This window comes from Sphaeroforma arctica (assembly GCF_001186125.1).
Source record: "Sphaeroforma arctica JP610 unplaced genomic scaffold supercont1.687, whole genome shotgun sequence".
Taxonomy (NCBI): Eukaryota; class Ichthyosporea; order Ichthyophonida; genus Sphaeroforma; species Sphaeroforma arctica.
Window position 1 is genome coordinate 5,409 of NW_014039871.1, and position 10,331 is coordinate 15,739.

Here is a 10,331-nt window from a genome sequence, read left to right on the forward strand (position 1 = left end):
CTACCGTTATCAGTGCACATAATACCCGGCTACCCGTGGTCAGCAAAGACTTGGCAACATAATTCTGCCACGGTCTGCATATTCTTATCCTTTAATGGATAGAGCAAGTTAAACCGTGACGTCACATCAAAGAAGTGGCATACGTAACGGTCGCCTGTGTGCTCGGACGTGGGCAGGTCAACCAGATCAATGATGACCCTGCGCCATGGAACATCTTCGGTCACACTCTTAAGTGGTGCGCACCCCTAGCGCTTGATCTGGTTGAGATCACAGTCTGTACATGACTGATATACTCTGTCAACTAAAGTTGCCAGCTTAGGGTGCGCGATCCCTTTTTGCTTAGCATCTTTAAGTGCGTCTACTACGTTCTGGTACTTCAGCTTATGGTTTTGCGTCAGCCAAGCAAGAATGTTTTCATCATTCTGCTCCTCCAGAATAAAGGTAGGGTGTTGAGAATCCACTTGCGTGGTCTCTAAGTCTGTAGTGTTTCCAGACTCCTGTCCTGCTTTTGCATGAGTGTCATAAGTGCGCTCATGTACAAAGCGTGATAACATATCCGGTAAATGGTTATGTATTCCAGGCAGATGTTTTATATCAAAATGAAACTTTGATATTGTATCATGCCAGCGACTCAGTAATTGTTAGTCGGGCTTCATCTCTTTCATATATTGAAGATATTTCTGATCACACATCAGCGTAAATGCTGTTCCGTATAAGTAATCTCGTAAGTGTGTTGGAGCTGCCACTATGGCTAATTGCTCTTGTTTAAGAGTTGGATAATTCAACTGTGAAGCATTCATTGCTCGACTAAAGAATTGTATATATCTAGGTTTGTCCTCTATAACCTGATATAACACTCCTCCTAAGGCTAAGTCGGAGGCGTCCGTTGCTATTTCAAACGGCACGCCATCGACTGGCCCTTGTACAACTGGGGCTTGCTGGACTGCGTGTTTGAGCGCTTTAAATGCGTCATCACACTCTTTAGTCCACAAGTCTCCTAGTTTGCCTTTATGACATCTTAAGTGTCCAAAAGGTTTAAGGTAATCAGCCAAGTGTGGTACTCCATCTGAAAAGAAGTTTACAAACCCACACATGCTGTTAACTATCTACCTGTAGTTGGTGTTCGCCAATCTATCAGGTGTTCTACCTTACCGGGGTCGATTTTAATACCTTCCCCAGATATTCGGTAGCCTAAGAGCTGTATTTCGCTCATGGCGAAGTGGCATTTCTTCTCGTTATTCTTGAAGTTTTGCTTGTTGAGTCTTATAAGGACTCGTCTGACTAATGCGGCGTGTTCGCTCTTAGTGTCATCTATATAGACTTGCACGTTAGGCATGTCTGCAAACATTTCTTCCATTACTTGTTAGAAGAATGCTGGTAAAGAGTGTAACCCGAAAGGTGCACCTCTGAACCTGTATTGTTTACCTTTCCACGTAAAACTAAAGTATTTACGGTGTGGTTCATATACCTGCATTTGATGGTATCCTTGTGTAAGGTCTATAGTTGTAAATACTGTAGCACCTTCCATCCTTCGCAGTAGCTCGTTAATTCGAGGTAAGTGAAAGCTATGAGTCGGCAATAATTTATTTATTGGACTCATATCTAAACATACTCTGACTTTCTTAAACGAACCGTCAGAGTTATGTTGGTCTACGGCTAGCAGTGCCAAGTTAACTGGCGTCCGTTGATAGTTAATTTCTATCACTCCATCTGCTAGCCATTTCTCAACTTGTTCTTTCACCACAGCCTCGTGTCTCCAGGACACATAGTTCCTTGAGGGACACTTTAATTGTGTAAAGTCTACCTTGGTTAAGTCAAGGCTGACATATCCGTCGTTAAAACGGAATTTCTGTCCAATCTGTGATCTTTATCTTCTTATTAACTAGATTCAGATCCATGATTTTGTTCGCAAAGTTAGCTATTAATACCTTGACTGTGTGTGACGGAGGCTTATATGGATTCAGACAGTTATCGTCTGATTGATCCTTTAATGGATCTATATTATTTGGTAGACCAGTTACGGTTATACCTAGAGTGAGTAAATCGCTCATTCCGACTATAATGTCGTACTTCTGTGACATCTTAACTATCACAGCTTGGGTAGTGATATTCCTATCATCGGCCAGAGAGATTTTAACATCTGTGGCCATGGTATCGCACTTAGCAGTTTTATCATCAGCCAAAATGAGGTGAGTTGTTTGTGTTCTACTTTCGATATCTTTCTTTAATGCAAAGCGATCGGATATACATGAAATTTTTAAACCAGGATCAACCAACGCAAGGAATTTATTTCCATTGCAGTATACAGGGATTATTACACGCTCATCTAAAGAGTCGTTGTATTGTCTGTGAAACGATTGTACCTGGTAGTACCTTCACTCCAACTTAATGTTGGGCTTTTGTCACAAGACTTAGTGTGATAGCCATTGGTCTTCTCACACTTGTCGCACTTAATAAGAAAGTGTGTACAGGCGGATGCATGTCTGCCATTCCAATAACCGTTAGGGGTTAATTGGTACATGCCATACCCACACTGTGCGTCGGCACATTTCTTAATCTCCTTAAATGGAGGTTCCATGTCCCTCGCCCCCGCACGTGCCCGTTTATTGGGTCGTGTGGATAGAGTGGAGTCGCGACCACGTGTATGTTGGGGTCTCTCGTTTGAGGTCTGCTTGGATACGTACCCGTGATCGGTGTGCTCCCGCGGCTTCTTAACAGCCGCTTTTCCCTTCGATGTTACTCGATGTGCGGGGAAAAGGGTGGATACAGTATCATAAAACTGTTCCCACGTAAGTCGGGATAGATGAAACTTTGTTTCATGTCCCTTGTCTCAAGCCTCAGTCGCGTGTTTACGTCGCAACTCGGTGTACAGGCTCTCACGGTCGTTATTCTCTATGTTCTTACAGAACACGTGCATAACCAGGAACTCGTACCATCGCTGTGCCTTGTCCTTTGTTGTATCTGGAGGTTTCAGATCAGCATCTAGCTTCAGGATATAACTCTGAATGGGCGTGTTCTCAGCTGGTTCAGTTAAGATTGAACTCAGTCCTGGGCTACGCATGTCCTTACTTAACAAGGATGTAACCAACTAACACACAGGTAGCCAGTCACGGCAAGTGTCTAGCTCATTCTGTTGTCGCTGCAGGATCAAATAACTTGTACCTGTAGGGTTAAACGTCTGCATTAAGGCAGAAATCCATTGCGGGGGAGCGATATCATTCGTCTCCAGCATGACCGTAAACGCGTTTAGCGTGCGGGGTAGCGTGTCTAGGCCGTGGTTGTTTATGAACTCGACCTGTTTGCTGTTGGCATCCCAGTTCGACTTAAGTCGACTGATTTGTCCCTTGTACTTCTGGTTGTCCCTGTGGTCTTGTCCACGTTGGGCCTGAAGTAACTGATCAATGCGCTTTTGCTTAGTCGCAATCATATTTGCAAAGTAAACTACATCATCAGCATGATGCGCATCGTGGGAGATTTCCATTTTAATGGTATAATCGTCGACCGATTTGTTAAGTTCGGTCACCTCGTCAAGAGTGAAAATCCTCTGCGGGTTGATGTAGTGCTGTGCGATCGAAGCGATTAAATTCAACTTCGTTAACACGTTTACGGGGGTGTTTATTACCCCTTGTAAAATCCATGGTCGAGGCCTTTCGGTGCTCTGTTCCTCGGATAGTGGTTGGTTTTTTAATCTTGGGTGATTCATGCGTCTGGATAACATACCCAGTCTTAACTGGTTTCCGACGATTGTCATCCCAATTGGGTAAAAGTGGCGGAGTATTTCTACCTGTCTCTGGGTCTATAATACCCTCAAGGACGGGTGACTCACGGCCGGGTGTCAGAACAGGCGAGTAATCAGCCTGAAGTTCTGGTGGTAGTACCTCGTACGGTATAGATACCCTGAGCACATCTGGATCATATGCCTCAGGTGTAGCGCTCGAGTCTTTACGTTCTTCGGGCGAAATTGCCTGTCGACGGCCCTCGGGCTCTGTTAGTGGGAGTAGTCTCTTTAAGCGAAGTGGCTACATCCTTATCTGAAGCATTGTCCTTTTGACTATTATTGTCAGAGGCAAGTACTTCGGCTACAGTGCGGTTAAACGCGTCAGCAGCGGCGGCGGTTGCTTCTGCAGTAGCGGTAGCTGCGGCAGCGCTAGCAGCTTCTCTCTCCATCTTCTTCTTTTTAGCTCTACGCTTCTTAGAAGGGGTATTGTCTTTCTTGGTTATATTCTTAACTTATGACTACTAGCTTGTCTCTTAAGGACTAGCTTGGACAAGAAAATTTTTGTGGTAGTTAATCTACCTTTACGCTTAAGTAGTCTAAGTAATTAATACCTTTGTGTGTTTACACTTAAGAGTATTCTGTATTGGTGTTTGTAAATATAACCGCCAGCACAGAAAGCTGCGGGTGTGAAATACAGATATACGCGTGTCACGAACAGACAATTAGATAGACGGCATGTTATCGATCATATAGGATACTTACATATACCCACTATATATAAATTTTCAACTGAAAACAGTAGCACATACAATTATTATTATATTATTTAATAGAATACGTTTATCTTGATTTAGTTATTATAGAAGAGGCAATGTACATAAAACACACACACTAGCTGACACACCGCTGGTAGACATATACAAACCATCAGGCAGGCAAGGGCATGGCAAAATTATGTTATTATAACATAATGCTATGCTGCATGGTAAACCAAATTACAATAGAATAACGACTAGGACGTTCACGTCACTACTTACTGTAGAAAAATACTACACGACATTACAAAGAGAATTGACAGGCACAAGTATAAGACGCTATGCGTCGAACATACAATCAACTGTACTAGGCCAGTACTATTGGCCAGCGTGGAAGGTTCAGAGAAACCCGCCCAGGAGTGGTGATCCCAGCGTAGCAGGTTCAGAGAAATTTACCCAGGAGTGGATCGTAATGTCTTAGTTACTCGACACAAGCGCTACTAGGCCAGTACTATTGCCTAGTGCGAAAGGTTCAGAGAAACCTACCCAGGAGTGGTGATCCCAGCGTAGAAGGTTCAGAGAAATCTACCCAGGAGTGGATCGTTCGGTCTTAGTTACACGAACTTAAGTGCTGGTTGTGCGTGGCAAGTATATCTACATGCTTAGAGTGAGTGCAGGCGAGATCCTTGTTCATTCTAACTCAGAGGCGAGGAACTCTGAGGGCACGCCGCATTGAACTTTGCGTAGGCACTTTAAAGTCCGTGAGCAACGGCAGCTTCACGAGCGTGTTGCATGGCACGTATGTTTATTTAGATTCTGTGAGAGTACATATGAGCACCCCGTCCACTCTTACTCAGAGGCGAGCAACCCTGAAGACACGCTGCATTGAACTTTGCGTGAGCACTTGAGAGTCGGTATGCAATCCACAGCCTCAAGCGTGTTGCATAGTCGCCCAGAGTGGTGTTGATTTGGATATCATTATTACATGGAGGCGGAACATGTGAAGGCGCTGTGACGGAGTCACGAAAAGCGTGCCCAACTCGAGTATGCTCATGAGATTCACCACACCACACTCTCACAACACTCTCACAACACTCTCACAACACTCTCACAACACTCTCACAACACTCTCACAACACACTCACAACACTTTCACAATAGGTATCTCATCAATAGTTCAAAACTTTATTTAAACAAGAGAAGATAATCGTCCAATACATATGGACGGGTTAGTTGGGTAAGGCATGTAGAGGCCACCTGTACTCATCGATTAATGATATCACGGGCATTTATATGATTCGTCTAACCTATGAAAAAAGGGAAAGGAAGACAGTATATTAATACTAGGATAGTTGCCTAGTATACTGGTAGGCATCCGCACTCTCGGCGGCAACGCTTTTGACCACAGAGTTACGCGCGATTCAGGCCGAGAAGACTGTGGACAATAGAAAGTGTGTCAAAGACATAGGTAAGTTACCCACTACATATTGGATAAAACATATGCCCAAAATGATAGTAGCAGGTTTAGTTCAATAATTGAATAACGCCTCCTCTTGTACGAACTGCAACAAGGAGCTATAGCAAGAAGTTGTACCTAATACACCTTGACCATAACGATAATTTGGAATAAGCGCGACGGATGATAGCAGTTTTGTTTGATAGTGTAAATTTCTACCTACTTCAAATAATAAGTAAAACGTTTAGCGAAGACTGGTTGGCTACATTGAGCCTGGATGTCTCCCTCGCTAGTTTCCCAGGTGCAACTATCGTTGCACAGTATGTGCTCGTTCATTGTTTTGTATCGCCTGATTATGTATTTGTATCGCCTAGTGCACCAATATCAGTGTGTGTATTGCTCTGACATTCTCCAATAGTCTCAGCATTGCATAATCATACCATGTGTGAATTGTGTGATTAAAATACCATGCGTAACAATATCTTCTACCTCAATCTGTATTTCTGTTTCACCCATAGATGTGCGTACCCCTTCTGCAGGTGTATGTTAGGTGTAAATCTTCAAGTATATTCGTAACCGATAAACATCCCCGACCCGTGCTCATTTCTTCACCCATTCGCTACTCCTCGTTTGTTCCCCACAAATGCCAGTGATCGGGAAACGTTTGTATCTTGAGATTCCCAAGGATCATCGATGTGCGCTGAAGTACTGATTTTTCTGGTGACTTTAGTGGGAACTCGTACAATTGTGCTGCGTGGGTTTCACCATTGAGTGATGTGTGATACACTGTATCCCTGCATGTCTTTTGACAAGATGGCAATAGACACCCCGGTGTGTTCTGCAGTGGGTCCACGCCGCTCTATCGCACGCTTAGCTGTAATACTGATGATTTATCCGCCACACTCCTCCGTGGTGGACGATGTGCATGACAGAGAGTATACTGCTGACTTAATACGTACATGTATTGTTACTGGTGGAGGTGAATATGAGAATACAGATTTGTGAGAGGTGTCATGGGCGAGTGCTTGTGCCGCACACCTCGAGTTGGTTGTGTGCATCTGGCGTTTTGTGTGCTGGAATCGATAACTGTACATAGATTGTTTGTCCCCATGGTATCGCTTTGTGGTTGAATGTTTGCGATGACGATAGGTATCCTACTGCAAATTAATATTGACTTTTTTAAAGTTGTCCCGAGGAGGTACGAGCGTTGTGCACACCCAGACGTACACTGAGCATTGCCCGTCATGATGATGTACTCACGTGTAAAATTGCGGTTGTTCTATTTCCCTTCAACAACATACGTTACTTCAAATGCACGCACCCTTGCGCCACGTTGAATGTTCACTCCCTGCTTAATATTATGACGTACTTGGACCAAGTACATGTTCAAAATCTATTCGTATACGTGTGCCGTACGTTTTGTAGATGTACATGACCCTAATCCGCACTTTGCTTGTACTAAAACACTCATCAGAGCACCATGTTGAAATTTTTCATACCCATTCTGTCATACCAAATTTACCACTACAATTGGGGCTTTCACCCACACACCGCCTGTTATCAATATCGTATTGTATTTATTATAGGAGACCAAGTTCAGCCTGCGCGGCCGCAGCACCAGATCACATCTATACACAACCTACTCAACATGATCCCATCGTTGGGTAATTCAAACACACATATGCGGCTTTACCGATATCTCTAGCACCGCCAATCGCTGCAAACCAAGATCTTAAAAACATTGTACGCACAGGAATATTTACCTTTTGTTCTGCGCCCAATTTTCCAATTCCTGTGTTCATATTAAAAACAGGACCCGTTTGATACCTCTTGTCACGTTTTTGAGGCACAATTGACCAAAGAGCCTGTCCGCGCTCTCCTGCCAATCCCCCACTCACCTATCCTGCGCTTATGCATATATTACTATCTGGTTCCCATAATAGCATTTTCGCCTCAACACCCCCGTCCCCTCCTCAATATTTCGCTCACCTCTTCCTCCTGGCACGCTTATTACCTTTGGGCTTCTTAGCAGGCACATAGTCGTCATCGTCAACATCATCGCTGTCGGTGTGATCTTCCGCCGACTCATCAATCTCTTCTTTTTTATAGCTAGACTTGCCCTTGTTCGCGCTCTCCGGCTCTTCATAGTAGTCATCCTCAGACGAAGATACGAAGTCCGTTTCAGGCTCAGATTCCAACTCCGATCCCGATTCCGAATCAGCAGCCTTTCCTTTCCCTTTCCTTTTAGGCCCGGTTTTGGCCTTGGCGTTCGCAGTACGCTTGGGTGCCGCCTTCCGTTTCGTCGTACTTTGTGACGTAGCCTTTCTTTTCCTCGTGCTCTGTGGCTCAGCCTTAACCTTAGCCTTCGGTTTCGCCTTAGATTGCTTAGTCGCCCCTTCCTCTTCCTTAACCGCTCCACCCGTAGCAGCCTTGGCCTTAGCCATACGCACATCATAGGGTTCGGTCATGAGTTCCTTCGGGACTTCCCTAGTGCCCGCTGCGATCTCCCAGTCACTTCGACTCGCCTCCAATGCCAGAGAATTACCCCAGTAGCCACCGGAGAAGTTCTCAATCTTCACATCCGGTACGTCGTCCAGGTCACCTCCCTCTATCATATCCTTCAGGTCTGGCAGCCGCACCATCTTCACATTCGTCATTTTGCGAGCTTTGGTCACCTTGGAGAATCCCGGCTCTTTACCCACCACCAATATATCCGTTTTACCAGATAGAGAGCTGGTTACTCTCCCGCCAAAATCGGTGATAAGTTTCTTCATCTTTTCTTTACCCAGATTCAGCCCCGTGCCCCCACCCAATTCGGGGAACAAGCCTGTCACAACAACAGTCTTACCCGCAAGTATATTATCGATAGCTCCATCTTTCCCCGGCCTAGGGGCCACAAAGTACTGCTTCTCCTTATTGCCGACCCGTGCGACAGCTCGACTGTCCTCATCCGCTTCCTTCTGATCCTGAGTGCTCAGAGCCATACCCTCATCCACACTTCCATCGATATCCCCGGTACTGGCACTACTATCAGCCTCGGCACTTCCGATGGTTCTTGGTTTATCCTCAATCTCCCCGCCGGATCCCATCTCCGCTTTAGCTTGAGCCGCAGCCTGTCGGGCTTTGTTAGCCTTGGTAAGAGCCGCCCAATTATCCTGTACCATGATATACTCACAGAATTCACGCTTGCAATCCTCCGGTAGCTCATCCAGGCCCTGCAATAGCACCTCATTCATACTCAATACGGCGGTCGCAAACTTGGCCGGGTCCTTGCACACACCATGATCGGGTAAACCCAACCACACTCTCCCGGGCACACGCCAGCAGTGCAAGTGCACCCACCGCCCGTAAGACCCACTCACGGCATCCATGACCCCAACACGTACCTCATCTATTGGTATGAATGGGATAGTGCAGTGTTTGGCCTTTCCCTTTGCATTGCACTTACTACGGCCTGTTTTGGCGGTCTCCATACGGTAAGGCGGAACGACCTCCTCGGCTGCTTGGGCGTAAAATTCCCACGAAGGTGTTGGCATGTCCGCAAATTCTCGGTACATGTCATCGTATGCCTCGGTCTCATCATCCTCGAAGGCTTCGTCAGTAGACTCAGTGGTAGTTCTTGCCTTGCGTGCAGCCGGCTTTCTTTTCGTTTCCACCCCTAGGTAGTTGCTGAACGACTTCCTCACCCGGCCCTTCTCGTACATTTCACGCACCAACTCAAAGGATGCCTGTACATCCCGGAACACAGCAGCATCACCGCCTTTATCAGGGTGCGATCTCAACACGGTCTTGAAATAGGCCTTTTTAACCAGTTTAAACTCGTCTTCTAGCGAGTCGCACCTGTCGAAGGTGTCGGTGTCTGTGATATTGAATGCTGCCAGCGCAGACCTGACATTTTTGACGCCATTTCTACTAGCGCGGGTGCGCATGATGAATCAAGTGATTGCTTGCCTCTTCGCCTGAAATGATATGTCAATTATATAGAAATGGGACATGAATATAAGCCACAGCAAACGTAGAGTAGGTGATTACCATCTCCATGAGAGCGTCACGTAGGATTACTACTGCCAAGTAAGGTACGACCACAACAATTACGAACACCAGAGTAGCAACAACTAGTATATACCCGCTAAAGCTAATGACTTTAAAATGAGAATGAAGTACGGAAAAGGCGTTGGTAGTCGAGCTATTCGGAACAGGTTCTGATATTCATATGGACAACGTAAAAATAATATTGAGTTCAGTATCATCGACGAGCACCATAAGCGTCAGCAAATTTCAGGAGACAAAGTTTTATTGTGTCGGACAGCTTCTGATAGTAGCCAGAATAATTAGGTACCAGATATCGATCGCGTGACATAGCGACAACTTTAGCATGTGGAGCTAAATGTACGTAGTGAAA

At 45.4% G+C, this 10,331-nt stretch overlaps 1 protein-coding gene across 2 annotated transcripts; it reads right to left on the reverse strand.

Moving 5' to 3' along the window:
• Positions 1 to 5,708: 5,708 nt before the first annotated feature.
• SARC_08051 lies at positions 5,709 to 9,880 on the reverse strand (the record flags this gene model as incomplete). 2 transcript variants are annotated; one of them, XM_014297979.1, is made up of 2 exons in its annotated part: positions 5,709 to 5,780; positions 7,693 to 9,880. In XM_014297979.1, the coding sequence occupies one exon, from the start codon at positions 9,856 to 9,858 to the stop codon at positions 7,915 to 7,917; it is 1,944 nt and encodes a 647-aa protein (XP_014153454.1). In that variant the 3' UTR covers positions 5,709 to 5,780; positions 7,693 to 7,914. The 2 variants fall into 2 exon arrangements, with proteins under 2 accessions (XP_014153454.1, XP_014153453.1); XM_014297978.1 differs by lacking the exon at positions 5,709 to 5,780 and adding an exon at positions 5,844 to 5,908 and having other exon boundaries at positions 7,693 to 9,858.
• Between the last annotated feature and the right edge of the window lie 451 nt (positions 9,881 to 10,331).